This window comes from Aquarana catesbeiana, linkage group LG13 (assembly GCF_042186555.1).
Source record: "Aquarana catesbeiana isolate 2022-GZ linkage group LG13, ASM4218655v1, whole genome shotgun sequence".
Classification (NCBI taxonomy): Eukaryota; Metazoa; Chordata; class Amphibia; order Anura; family Ranidae; genus Aquarana; species Aquarana catesbeiana.
Window position 1 is genome coordinate 31,749,143 of NC_133336.1, and position 14,780 is coordinate 31,763,922.

The 14,780-nt window shown below is 44.5% G+C and overlaps 1 protein-coding gene across 2 annotated transcripts in view; it reads right to left on the reverse strand.

Moving 5' to 3' along the window:
* Positions 1-14,780, reverse strand: part of POMT2 (protein O-mannosyltransferase 2) — a 52,345-nt gene that overhangs the window by 34,043 nt on the left and 3,522 nt on the right. For both annotated transcript variants that reach the window (XR_012237049.1, XM_073609118.1), the window contains exons 2-5: positions 11,651-11,735; positions 11,449-11,553; positions 9,863-9,971; positions 9,503-9,611 (exon numbers count right to left, since the gene is read on the reverse strand). Coding sequence is in view for 1 of the 2 variants with exons in the window: in XM_073609118.1 (XP_073465219.1) it covers positions 9,503-9,611; positions 9,863-9,971; positions 11,449-11,553; positions 11,651-11,735 (408 nt within the window). In the remaining variant the exon portion in view is untranslated. The remainder of the gene's footprint in view (positions 1-9,502; positions 9,612-9,862; positions 9,972-11,448; positions 11,554-11,650; positions 11,736-14,780) is intronic.

A 14,780-nucleotide genomic window follows, 5' to 3' on the forward strand; every position in this document is an offset into this window, starting at 1 on the left:
GAGGGATCAGCTCAGAACTACACTGGAGGAGCTTGTGAATGATCTCAAGGAAGTTGGGACCACAGTTACCAAACAAACCATTGTAACACAATACGCCACCATGGATTGAAATCCTGCAGTGCCCGCAAGGTCCCCCTCCTCAGAAGGTACATGTACAGGCCCGTCTGAAGTTTGCCAATGTACATCTAAATGATTCAGAGAAGGATTGGGAGTAAGTGCTGTGGTCAGATGAGACCAAAATTGAGCATTGTGGCATTAACGAGACAAGCCGTGTTTGGAGGAAGAAAAATGCTGACTATGACCCTAAGAACACCATCCCTACAGTCAAGCACGAAGGTGTAAACATGATGCTTTGGGGCTGTTTTTCTGCTAAATGTACAGGCCGACTTGGCCGCATTGAGGGGCCAAGGGGCGGGGCCATGTATTGTAAAATCTTGGATGAGAACCTTCTTCCCTCAGCCAGAATACTGAAGATTGGTTATGGATGGGTCTTCCAGCATGACAATGACCCAAAACATCCCGCCAAGGCAACAAAGGAGTGGCTCAAGAAGAAGCACATTAAGGTCATGGAGCGGGCTAGCACCTTCGTAAATTGACAGGACTAATCTGTGTACCACATGAGCACTTACTGTAGCCAGTCTGTGGGAGTCAGAATTATTGTTGGTTGGTAGGGGATCAAATACTTATTTTACTCACTGAACTGCAAATCATTTGTATTCTGTGTTTTTTTTTTTTAGTTGATATTCTGTCTCTAGAATTTAAAATACACCTATGATAAAAATTATAGATCCTTAACTTCTTTGTAAGTGGGCAAACTTACACAATCTGCAGGGGATCAAATAATTATTTTCCCGGTGGGCGTGGCCAGCCGGGATAGCAGATGGACGCTTAATTCCACAGCTCTGAGCCAGGGGACAGAATCCAACGACATCGGCTGCAAAAAACGAATCAAACCTACCCATCCACACTCCTCACAGTCAGGGGACAACAAGGATGTCTTCCAGGAAGAGATTTACAGACCACATACCACAAAAACTCACTGAATTTGCTTACAAGCCGGCGGGATGGAAAATCCAAGATGGCGCCGGCCAGGCCGCGCCGTCCACAGCTTACACGGACCTGCCGGATGATGAGACAGATGATCCTCAGGATACAGGTACCGTGGATAATCTCCCCCATACCCCAGAAGGGGATCCCAACCTAGGCAGCCCAGCTAAGGCAAAAATGAGGATAGATGCGATGCCGCAACGGTCGCGGTACTCGCAAATTGAGGCCCAGGCTCCCACCCAGTACTCACTAGACCAGGCCTTACAATCCTCTATGGCCTCCTTCCCCACCTCAGGGCAGCCGGTCATGGACACAACGCTCAAGGATATGCTCATATCCCTGCAGACCTCCCTCATGACAGATCTATCATCCCTCTTCCACAAGATCACCACTGACATCCACTCTCTGGATGATAGAGTGACAAACGCTGAGAGAGGAATACATGCCTGCACCTCCACAGTGAATGACACCATTGAAGCCTTTGAAGCTGTTAGAGAGGAACAGACATGGATGCGTGCCAAGCTGGCCGACTTAGAAGACAGATCTCGCAGGAACAATGTTAAACTGAGGGGGGTCCCCGAGTCCATACTACCCGCAGATCTGCCACGCTACGCAAAAGAACTGATACACTTAGTTCTCCCTGAGGCCTCCCCGAGAGACGTCATCGTAGACAGAATTCATAGAATTGCTAAACCATCCCATCTAGCTGCCTCAGTCCCCAGAGATGTCCTGATGAGGGTTCACTTTTACCACATCAAAGAAAAACTGCTCATGGGACTCAGGGCTAAATCGCCATTACCAGCACCTTACACGGGAATTCAGCTATTCCCTGATCTCTCAAAATACACCCTCCAAATGAGGCGCCATTTGAACCCAATCACCAAAGGCCTACAAAATCACAAGCTGCAATACAAATGGCGATACCCAGCCACCATTCTCATTGTCCGCAACGGTCAAACCCACGCAATTGGGGAACTAGAAAAGGGCCTGAAGCTACTCCATACCTGGGGCATAAACCCAGAACCACCTAATCCTGCTCAGCATAACAGAATTTCATCCTCTCCCTGCAGACAACTAGATCAAAACACCAAGTGAAAACTTACAAATACAACAAAGCCAATAATAGCAACAACAGTTCCCCTGTGCTATGGCTATCCTCCACTACAGTCTTCTGCTACCCGTGGTAGTGACTCTTTGTACCCCAATACAGAGGTCCACAGGTGCTCAGCACCCCCTCTGTTTGTTTTTCGATTTTTTGTTCTTTTTTCTTACAAAGTTTTTTTTTTTTTCTCTCTTGCAACGCTATATCCGCCACCTCTCTGCTAGCAAGCTAACTCACCAGCTCACAACACAGAGCTCTCTCAAAATTTTCATTGTTACCCAAAGTACACATGATCTCTATTTGTTTATAACTGCCTTGCTACCTAACGTATTGCTCTATTTGCAGTCTACTAGTCCATCCTCACCTTGGCCCCCTGGCCAGCCAGATACGACGCTTACCGCTCTTGTATACGGGACCCAGCTGAACTGACTCTCGGACTTCCATACCGCACCCTACCCATCACATCGACCGGGAAAACAAAAAACCAGCTCATCACGAGATCGCCTAACTGTAAGTGTTACTAGAAGCTTACACCACACCCACACCCACAAGATGCCGTTTAACATCCTTTCACTCAACGTCAACGGGCTGAATCATCCAGCCAAACGCCACTCACTATGGAAAACTGTCAAAGATCTCCAGAGTGACATCATTTGCGTCCAAGAAACCCACCTACTAGCTCCCAACACTCCCCTGTGTAAAAATCGTCACTTTCCAAACATATTCCACGCAACTCATTCTACCAAGACCAGAGGGGTCATGATAGCCGTCAAAGATACCATAGACTTCCAACTCTTAGAAATAGTCCCAGACCCCGAAGGACGCTTCATCATCCTTATCTGTACCATTAATAGAGCAACCTACATCATCATCAACCTATACGCTCCGAATACTCACCAATTGAGATTCCTACGCAAGATTATCCGTACATTAAAACCCATCCAAAAAGGCCACACAATTGTGTGTGGGGACTTCAACCTGGTCCCAGATATGTCCCTGGACTCCACCGCTTCAGCGAAGAGACGTGAATCGCCTCTAAAAGCGTTCATACAAACCCATGACCTGTATGATGTCTGGCGCTGCCACCATGGCGCCGAACGTGACTTCACCTTTTTTTCCCCCAGACATGGTTCTTACTCCAGAATTGATTTGTTCCTGGCTGATAAACGTATCTTACAAAAAATATCTCAGTCTGTAATCCACACCATGGCATGGTCGGACCACGCACCCACCTCAATTACCATCCAAGATCACAATCTTCAACATAATACATTCCTATGGAGGCTAAACAACTCCATAATTCAAAATAATAAATACACACCAGAAATTTCAGAACACATTTCAGAATTTTTCTCGTTGAATAAGGGATTGGTACCCGACCCTGCCGTGGTGTGGAGCGCTCATAAAGCGTACATGAGGGGAATGCTCATTAAATTAAGCTCTCATCATAAGCGACAGAGGACGCAGCGCATAGATAAAATAACAGCCCAAATAGCGGACCTAGAAAAAGAAACACAAATGTGACCCTCAAAACCCACTTACAAACCAACTACTATCCCTAAGACAGGAACTGAAAACCCTTCTCCTTCACTCATACGAATTCCTTCAAAGGAAATTTAAAGCATCTTCATACTCTACTTCCAACAAGGCAGGGAAGACTTTAGCCCAAAGACTCAAAGGAAGACGAAATAAAGCTAGAATAACACTACTTAAACACCCCCACACCAACACCCCATTGACCAATCCCCAGGACATTGCCGATGCTTTCAGCACCTACTATGAAGACCTATACAACTTAAAACATGACCACCATACCCCCCAACCCACACAAGACGACATTAACAACTTCCTCACTAAAATCAAACTGCCCAAACTATCTACCGACCAACTGACCGCCCTGAACGCACCATTCACCGACCTGGAAATCAAGACTACTATTGACTCATTGCCTAGTGGCAAAGCACCAGGTCCAGACGGGATAACAGGGGAATACTACAAAGTGTTCTCCAAACAACTAATCCCATACCTTACAGATCTCTTTAACCACGCTGCCTCCTCTGCTAGCTTCTCGAAAGAATACTTAAAAGCGCTTGTAATAACCATACCAAAACCAGGGAAACAGTCGGATGCCCCCCAAAACTTTCGCCCGATCTCCTTACTCAACTTAGACCTAAAAATTTACTCCAAAACCATTGCCAACAGACTAAACGAAATTATGCCAACTATCATACACCAAGATCAGACTGGCTTTACCAAAGGCAGACAATCTTCAGATGCCACCAGGAGAATGCTAGACCTTATCCACCATGCTGAATCCACTGGAACGCCTTCTCTGCTTCTTTCCCTAGATGCAGAGAAGGCGTTCGATAGAGTTCACTGGACCTATCTAGAAGCAGTCCTACACAAATTCGGATTCCAGGGACGAATCCTAACAGCCATCCTAGCATTGTACTCTAACCCTGAAGCCCAAGTGTTCACAGAAGGCATGCTCTCACGCCCATTCCCCATCACAAATGGCACACGCCAGGGCTGTCCCCTCTCCCCTCTAATATTTAACATGCTTATGGAACCCCTGGCTGAACACGTTCGCTCCCACCCTAACATCTCAGGCATGCGTATAGGCCTCTCACACCACAAAATAAGCTTATTCGCGGACGATGTAATATTAATCCTTACAAATCCGACTGTCTCCCTGGCAGAAGTACAAAAACTCCTCAATTGGTTTAGCTCGATTTCGTATTACAAGGTTAATGTGACCAAATCATTCATATTAGACATAAACATAAACACCACCATGAAACACCTCCTACAACTACAATACCCATTTAAATGGGCAGAAACCGACATATCATACTTGGGCATTCAACTCCCGAGAGAAACTAAGAAAATTTACTCGAGCAACTACATACCACTCTTACAACAAATTCAATCAACTTCCCAACAAATAGCAAAGCACGAGCTCTCATGGTCGGGCAGACTTGCAGCATTTAAGATGATATGCCTCCCCCAAATACTTTATCATTTTAGAACCCTACCTATACCACTGCCAACCACCTTCTTCAAATCTCTCAAAACTACTTTCAACAAATACTTATGGAGCGGGAAAAAACCGAGGAGTGCCCAACACAACTTAGTAAAACATAAACTAGTCGGTGGAACAGGATCTATAGACTTCGAGGACTATTACCTAGCGACAATCCTAGCTCAATTACCTTCCTGGTTCCAATCACAATCCACTACACTTTGGGGACAAATTGAAAGCTCCGCATTATCTCAACCAAACTTGAAAACTTGGTTACTTAGTATTCCACTGGGAACCATAATACCAAAGGCGTTTCCCCCGACCATGAGAGCTTCGGCACTCGCATGGAAGAAATCAGTATCCTTACTGACCCCTATTCCCGTCACATCTCCAGGGCACATCCCCTTGGAATCCCTACATCACACGCTACCAGAAATCTCTCTATCAACTTGGACCAACAAAGGCATACTTCTCATACAAGACCTAATACATGACAACCACATTAAATCATACGCACAACTCCAATCCGAATTCAATCTAACAGCATCAGACAAATTCACTTACATGCGCCTACACCACTATCTAAAAACCCTACCCCTCCCCCTCTACAATATCCACCCAAAAACCTGGGAATACCTTACCAACACAGCCACTAAAACCAGAGGTATATCCTACTTCTACAACATTCTCCACAACAAAAGTACCTTCCTTAAACTAAAACCCCACCAAAATTGGGAAAAAGATTTAGATCAGCCCTATACGGAAGACCAATGGCAACTTGCCCTCAAAACTATATACAAAGCCACTAAATGCGCGGCCCTGTGGGAACTCACACAGAAAATCACACTACGTTGGTACATCACTCCAGCCAGAATTACGACCTTTAACCCAAAAATCCCTAATATATGCTGGAGATGTCATTCTTCTCCTAGCGACATACTGCATATACTCTGGACATGCACTAAACTCCACAACTACTGGGAAAGAATTTTTAGTTTAATCTCTCACATAACCCAAATTAAAATCCACCCCTCCCCTGCATTAGCGATACTTAACCTAACTATAGAATCAATCCCACATTCATTCAGACCAGTGGTCACTCACATCCTCCTGGCGGCAAGACTAAACATAACCAGACAATGGAAGTCTGACAATCCCCTGACAATAAACCAAGTCATTGACTTAGTAGCCCTTCATTACAGCTACGAGATCATAACAGCTATACACACTGGCCAGGCGACGAAAGCACACAAGAACTGGCAACCATGGACTGACTGGACTGCACACTGCGCAAACCACTAACCTAAACACTGATACCCACCTCCTCTTCTTGACCGAGCAATACCTTTCTATAGGCAAGAGAAACAAGTTCTATGCAACAGCTAGTCCTAACTAGCACAACATTGATAGTCTAGAATCCACAATGGATATATGTTAAATAAAAGTTATAACCAACCAAGGTTGGTAAAATGTTATAATTTTTGAACTCACAAATTGAACTGTATTCCTTATACTGTCTAATTGGAATGTCATTACACGACATACTATGTCCAATGGTATAATGTATAATCTGTATGAAAATCTTTCAATAAATATATGGAAGAAAAAATAATTATTTTCCCCACTGTACCATTTTCTTTACATTAATTTAAATCCCCGACACGTGATTGGGTATAAGGGGTGATCACCTTTATCAGGACAGGTAATGTACTGTAAGGTCCAATCAGAATGCACACTGACAGGTACACATCGCTGACTTTTTTGCACCCTACCATAAACTGCAATGCTGTAACATGATAAGAAGTGGACAGAGCACGGAAAATAAATCGATGAGAGGAGGTAAACATTCCAAAAAATAAAGACCTCTTGGAGGAATGTTCCTTTTCCTGATGTCTCCTCATTGTCTGGCTGAAAGCAGACAGAAGGTTTACAGAAGAGATGTCCCCGATGTTGAAAGACGTGAACTGGTACCAATGGACTGGGCCAATAGGGTATCAGCCTGATCGTTTTGGAGACAAGAAAGTTAAAGTGGTTGTAACTCCCTACATATACCCAGTGAAAGGACTATCCTCAGGTGATACACAGAGATGGAACAAAGCCTCCTATACAATTTGTACCTGTTAATTTTGCAGTCTTCTCTTCTCTACATCCATTCAAAATGCAGAATATATACAGCTTGCCTGAGCTATCAGAAAAAAGGGGGCGGACAGCTGAAGTTACACTCTGCAGAGCTAAGAGAGGAGGAAAAGGACACACCCTCTTCACACAGCACACAGAAATTGAGCTGAGGCTGTCAATCAGCTGGAGGTCCCCCCTTGTCACTATTTTTTTCTTGGGGTCAGGAAAACCTGTCAGAAGGGATTCATGGAGGAAGGAAGCAACAGACAGAAATGACAATTCTTGCTCTTAATTGAGACAAGTACATACTATAGAGGGATATGCTTTGTTCATATTTCATGTCTGGAGGTTTACAACCACTTTAAGGGTGCCTATAGGAAAATTAGACTCAGGGATCAAAGGTAATTGTTGGCATTAGGCTGGTCATACAAGGCAGACATTTGAGTTGTGGGTGGCCCTGTCGTCACCCTCCCACCTGACATCCTTCAATCTGAAAAATGAAGGAGCCAGGTGGAAATAAGCTTCAGGTATTCTGACAGCCATGGGGTGCTAGTTGTCAGAATACAATAGACGGCAGGGGAGATTCCTCCATCCACGCTAACCAGCTAACACTAAGAAAAATCTTATGCCCCATACACACGGTCGGACTTTGTTCGGACATTCCGACAACAAAATCCTAGGATTTTTTCCAACGGATGTTGGCTCAAACTTGTCTTGCATACACACGGTCACACAAAGTTGTCGGAAAATCCGATCGTTCTGAACTCGGTGACGTAAAACACGTACGTCGGGACCATAAACGGGGCAGTGGCCAATAGCTTTCATCTCTTTATTTATTCTGAGCATGCGTGGCACTTTGTCCGTCGGATTTGTGTACACACGATAGGAATTTCCGACAACGGATTTTGTTGTCGGAAAATTTTATCTCCTGCTCTCCAACTTTGTGTGTCGGAAAATCCGATGGAAAATGTCCGATGGAGCCCACACACGGTCGGAATTTCCGACAACACGCTCCGATCGGACATTTTCCATCGGAAAATCCGACCGTGTGTACGGGGCATTATAATGGGTTTTCTTTTTCTTTGATAAGGGGTTTTCTCCTCTTTGATTCTTTGTTTTATTGTATTCATTGGTTGAATTTTTGCTCTGTGGCAGCGCGACCCTTGAAGTTCCCCTTCCTGGTACATTTGATTTCCCCTCAGGCGTCTGGGGTGCTCCATAGATGTGGGTTGGCATTTGCTATCCATACTGTAAGTTGGTTGCATATTTTGTATCATGCTGTTACATTGCTTTGATTATAAAGGATAGCAGTGTATCTAATTCTTTATACTGTTTTTGTAATATATCGGTCTTTTGTAGAAAGTTAACCATGTTGCACTACACTCTGAAAAAGACAACGGAAGTCGAAACGTGTCAGTGTATATCTTCACACTTTCTTATATAGTGTGACCTTTTGGGGTATATATGTATCTATAGAAGTGATCAATGTATACAGTTGATGTACATGTTTTTTTACATTTTGTGTCTGTTTTTAATCATCATGTATAATAAACTTTTTGTATTTTTTATGGCTGTATAATTTCTTTGGTGCCATTAAAATCCCACCATTACATTCTTTATTCATATTCTATTAAGGGATGTGGCACTATACTCATGGGACACTCGTCCACTGTCTGACATAATTTTTCTTATAATGTATGGCCAACTTTAGGGGGAAGGATGGATGTAACAAGTATGTCTAGGCAAAGTGAGGGGAAAAAAAAAACATTACCTCTCCTCATTAAACGTACTTACCACTTTACCCATACTACATTGAAATCCCAAGCAGTGTTGTAACCCCTACCCAGTTTTTCCTTCCTGGACTACATAACCACTCTATTTATGTCCATAATAAAAGTAGGGAGGTTTTCTGTAGTCCTGCAGAGGAGAACGGGGCGGGGCTGACAAAACTTTTTGAGATTTCAATGCAGAAGGGATGGAGTTGTCAGCTCACTGGATTGCTGCAGGATCAATATGCATTTGTCTGCATTTTAAAGTGACAAAACAAAAGGGAAATCTGCATGTACTACATATGCATTTCTTATTTTACCCAGACAAAAAAAAAAAAAAACACAAAGCAGTAGAGATAGGTAAGGTTAGAATTCAGGAAGGTTAGGGGGATGGACATGGATATATAGCGTTTCTCTTCTTGTCACTACATCCCCTCTACTCACCTGCCGGACCAGGTGTTAAACTTGACCATACTGAAAACGGCGGCCATGATGAAGAACATGAGGATGGGATCCAGCAAGATGTACTGGGACAGTGTGATGCAGCCAGTGTCTGTGGGAAATAATTGCAGTAATGATACCAAAAGCGTTAAAATCAATTGCCCTGTCAGCAGTCAATTTTATTTAGGACTGTGAGGACCAACTATTGGCCTTGTTCAAGTAGGAGGAGCAGGGGCAAATAACGTTGTGAGCTCTGATCAGATGATTGCCATGACACTCAGCAGCATAGTGCCCAATCCAGGAAAGAGGCCACATCCTAAATTCAGGCATAGGAACAATAACCGATTATCAGGATCTCCTTACCGAGCAGGATGAGAAGAGCAGCCAGTAGGGCAGCCGATAATGATCCAGTGAGCTGCAGGATGATGAGGAAGGCGAGTGGAGGGAGCCAGGAGCCTAGAAAGGCGCAGAACTGCCAAAAGTAAAAACATGTTGCTCAATTAATATATTGTGATATACCACTACACCCTGCATTAAAGCACCCATCTCCAAATCACTGAGGGGCCCACCAATCATCTTCAACACATACACAGAGCACCCACAAATCATCTTCACCACATACACAGAGCACCCACTTCCAATCACTGGGGGAGCCATCAATCATCTTCACCTCCACAGAGCACCTTCCTCCAATCACTGGACTGGGGGAACCACCAGTCATCTTCACCTCCACAGGGCACCTTCCTCCAATCACTGGACTGAGGGAACCACCAGTCATCTTCACCTCCACAGAGCACCTTCCTGCAAACACTCGGGGAGCCAACAATCATCTTCACAGAGCAACCACTTCCAATTACTGGGGGGAGCCACCAATCATCTCCACATCCACAGAGCACCTTCCTGCAATCACTAGGAAGCCACCAATCATCTTCACCTCCACAAAGCACCTTCCTCCAATCACTGGGGGAGCTACCAATCATCTCCATCACATCCATGAACCTCAAATTTATTGGGGGAACCACCCACCATCTGTACAAGCACAGATCACCCACCATGTTCATATCCACAGGAGCACCTGCCTTCAATTACTGGGGGAGCCATAAATCATCTTTACCACATGCACATACCAACTGCCTTCAATTCCTGGCCACCGATCATCTCCACATCCACAGAGCACCACCCCGCCAATCACTGGAGGAGCCACCAACCATCTATACCATACACCTCCAATCACTGGAGGAACCAGCAATCATCTTCATCCGATACAAAGAGCACACACTTTAAAATCACCAGAGGAGCCACCAATCATCCCCACATCCACAGAGAACCTTCCTCCAATCACATGAGGAACCAGCAATCATCTCCATCACATCCACAGACCACATGCCTCCAATTACAGGGGGAACCAGTCACCATCTTAACATTCACGGTGCACTCACCTCCTAATCACTGGGGGAACTGGTAATCATCTCCACCACATCCACAAACCATGCACGCACCTCAATTAATTGGGGGATCCACCCACTCTCTTTACATTTACAGAGTAACTGCCACCTTCAGATCCACAGTGCACCTGCCTCCAATTACTGGGGGAACCATCAATCAACTTCACCACTTACACAGATTACCTGCCTTTAATCCCTGGCGAGCCACCGATCATCTCCACATCCATAAAGCACCATTCAGCCAATCACTGGGGGATCCACTAACCATCTTTCCTATACACATCCAATCACCGGGGGAATCACCCACCATCTCCATCACTAGCACACATTTATCTGCAAGCAGCTGGAGAAAAAACCTCCACCAAGTTGAGGAACTGATTCTCATGTCCTGATAGCCCCTATCTTGATTCCCACCATATCTGTCCTACAATCATGGAGGTTTGCTCAGATCACAGAGGAAAAATGTCAGACATGTGCCCCCTGCAGTCTGATGCTGCCTCTCACCCCTCTCATGCCCAGGTAGTTGTGGTCTTCATAGCTTTGCCCAGGCTTCAGGAAGGAGAATGAACCATTGTATCCGGTCAAATGTCCAGCCAATCCAATTAACATCTGAGGATTAAGAGACAAACATTGTAAAGTCTGTTAGCTTCCTCAGGGGTAGGGTAGAGTCTCTTAGCTTTCCCAGGGGTGGGGTAGAGTCTCTTACCTTCCCTAGAGGGGGGTGAACATCAAAGAAAAATGTTCTGTTGATGTAATAACTTCCCATCTTTCCAAAATGTGTCTCATCCCAGCTGAAAGAGAAGACACACTGTGTTCACTTTACAACCGTCAAACTGCACAGATCCACCCCCATACTGCCACATCAAAGAGGGTGCCACCCGTATCCTTTCCACCTCACATTAACAGATGACTCAGTGCTGCCATCCTTCTTGAGCCAGTGGTCGGCCTGCACTCACTAGACATGGGGCAACTCCCCTAGGCCATGATAATGGTTGGAGGTAAGAGGTTAGGGATAGTTGGTGGTTAGGGATAATCAGTGGGTGGGAATTGTTAGAAATATTAATAGTCAGGGATAGTCAGAGTTTAGAAATATTAATAGTTTTGGTTGGTCAGAAGTTAGGGATGATCAGGGGGTAGGAATTGTTAGAGGTTAGAAAGGTTAAGGGTTAGGGAGTGAAAGTAGTTAGGGATGGTCAATAAATTGGAATGATCAGTAGTTGAGGAAGGCCAGCAGGTAGGAAATGTTAATGGTTAGAGATGTTCGGAGGTTGAGATGATCAGTGATTAGGGACGGATGGTGGTTAGAAGCGGTCAGAGGTTAGGGACATTTGGAGGCGGTCAAAGGTTAGGGACGGTCCGTGGTTATGGATGGTCAGAGGTTAAGAATGGTTGGAGATTGGGGGTGATCAGAGACAGGTGGAGTTTAGGGACGGTCAGGTTTGAAGGCGGTCCGTGGTTAGGGATGGTTGGAGGTTAGAGATAGTTGCAGGTCAGCAACGCTCAGAGGTTAGGGACGGTCAGAGGTTGAAGACAGTTGGTAGTTGGGGACAGTCGGAAGTTAGAAATGGTCGGTGGCTAGGAACAGTTGGAGTTTAGAAATGGTCAGTGATTAGGAACAGTCGGAGGTTGAAGACGGTTGGTGGTTAGGGATGGTCAGAGGTTAGGGACTGAAGAAGGTTGAAGACAGTCAGTGATTAGGGATGGTTGGAGGTTAGGCACGGTTGGTGGTTAGAAATGTCGGTGGTTAGGGTGGGTTGAAGATTAGAAATGTTGGTGGTTAGGACCGGCTGGAGGTTAGAAATGTTTGTGGTTAGGGCTGGTTGGAGGTTAGAAATGTCTGTGGTTAGGGCCGGTTGGAGGTTAGAAATGTCTGTGGTTAGGGCCGGTTGGAGGTTAGAAATGTCCGTATATATTGCATAGTGACAAAATACCGTACATACAATATAATACAGTAAAACAAGGAAACTTTAATTCCATAAGATAATACATAGTAGTATAATAGCATATTGACATAGCAACATAGTGGTATCACAGTAGTAACATCATAAAAACGCCAGACTCATTAATGTGTGTCTCCACAGTAATAGACAATTTGTATTCAAGTTGGTAGAATCCAAAAGAACATGTAATAGGTAGTATAAGAAAGTAGCATAGAAGGCATAAGATAGCTCAACGCGTTTCGTGGCTACATTGCCACGCTTCAGGAGAAGATGCCGTGTAGAGGTCTATAGAAGTATTAAAAGGTAAGTATTAGCTAGGATAATAATTAAAAGAAATAGTACAAGAGTAAGTCCCCCACTCATACTTACAGACCAGTCATGAGTCTGGGCACGGGTAAGGAGCGCAAGAGCCGGATCATCAGCCCCGGGAGCTGGGGCGGTGATCCCCATAACACAGATGGAAGAACCAACATGAAAGGCACTACCCGGGAAAGAAACTCCCCCCCCCATGGAGGGTGGAGGGTAGTGGGAGCCACATACAGTTGTGCTTATAAGTTTACATACCCTGGCAGAAGTTTCTTGGCCATTTTTCAGACAATATGAATGATATCACAAAAACTTTTCTTTCACTCATGGTTAGTGTTTGGCTGAAGCCATTTATTAGCAATCAACTGTGTTTACTCTTTTTAAAATCATAATCACAACAGAAACTACCCAAATGAACCTGATCAAAAGTTTACATACCCTAGTTCTTAATACTGTGTATTTAACATCAATGACAGTTTGAAGTATTTTGTGGTATTTGTGGATGAGGCTCTTTATCTTCTCAGATGGTAAAGCTGCCCATTCCTCTTGGCAAAAAGCCTCCAGTTCCTGTAAATTCTTGGGCTATCTTTCATGAACTGCACGTTTGAGATCTCCCAGACTGGCTCAATGATATTGAGGACAGGAGACTGAGATGGCCACTCCAGAACCTTCACTTTATTCTGCTGTAGCCAATGACAGACCAACTTGGCCTTGTAATTTGGAAAATTGTCATGTTGGAATGTCCAAGTACCTCCCACGAGCAGCTTCCGGGCTGATAAATGCAAATGTTCCTCCAGTATTTTTTGATAGCATGCTGCATTAATCTTGCCATCAATTTTGACCAAATTTCCTGTGCCTTTGTAGCTCACACATCCGTGTTTCATAGTAGGAATGGTGTACCTTTCATCATAGGCCTTGTTGACTCCTCTCCAAATGTAGTGTAAATGGTTGTGGCCAAAAAGCTCAATTTTGGTCTCATCACTCAAAATGACAAAATGCCAGAAGGTTTGAGGCTTGTCTGTGTTTGGCGTATTGTAAGCGGAATACTTTGTGGCATTTGTGTAGTAATGGCTTTCTTCTGGCGACTCAAACATGCAGCCCATCTTTCTTTAAGTGCCTCCTTATTGCGCACCTATAAAACGGCCACACCACGTTTTCAGAGAGTCCTGTATTTCACCTGAAGCTATTTGTGGGTTTTTCTTTGCATCCCGAATAATTTTCCTGGCAGTTGGGCAGTGGCTAAAATTTTAGTTGGTCTACATGACTGTCTGTGGTTTGGATTCAACAGAACCCCTCATTTTCCACTTCTTGATTAGAGTTTGTCATTCTGAATTCCTTGGATATCTTTTTATATCCCTTTCCTGTTTTTTACAGTTCATCTACCTTTTCCCACAGATCCTTTGACAATTCTTTTGCTTTCCCCATGACTCAGAATCCAGAAACCTCAGTGCAGCACTGGATGAAGGATGCAAGGGTCTGTCAAGAATCCAGAAACTCATTGACCTTTTATACACACACTAATTACAAGCAAACAAATCACAGATGAGGATGGTTACCTTTAATAGCCATTCAAACCCATTTGTGTCAACT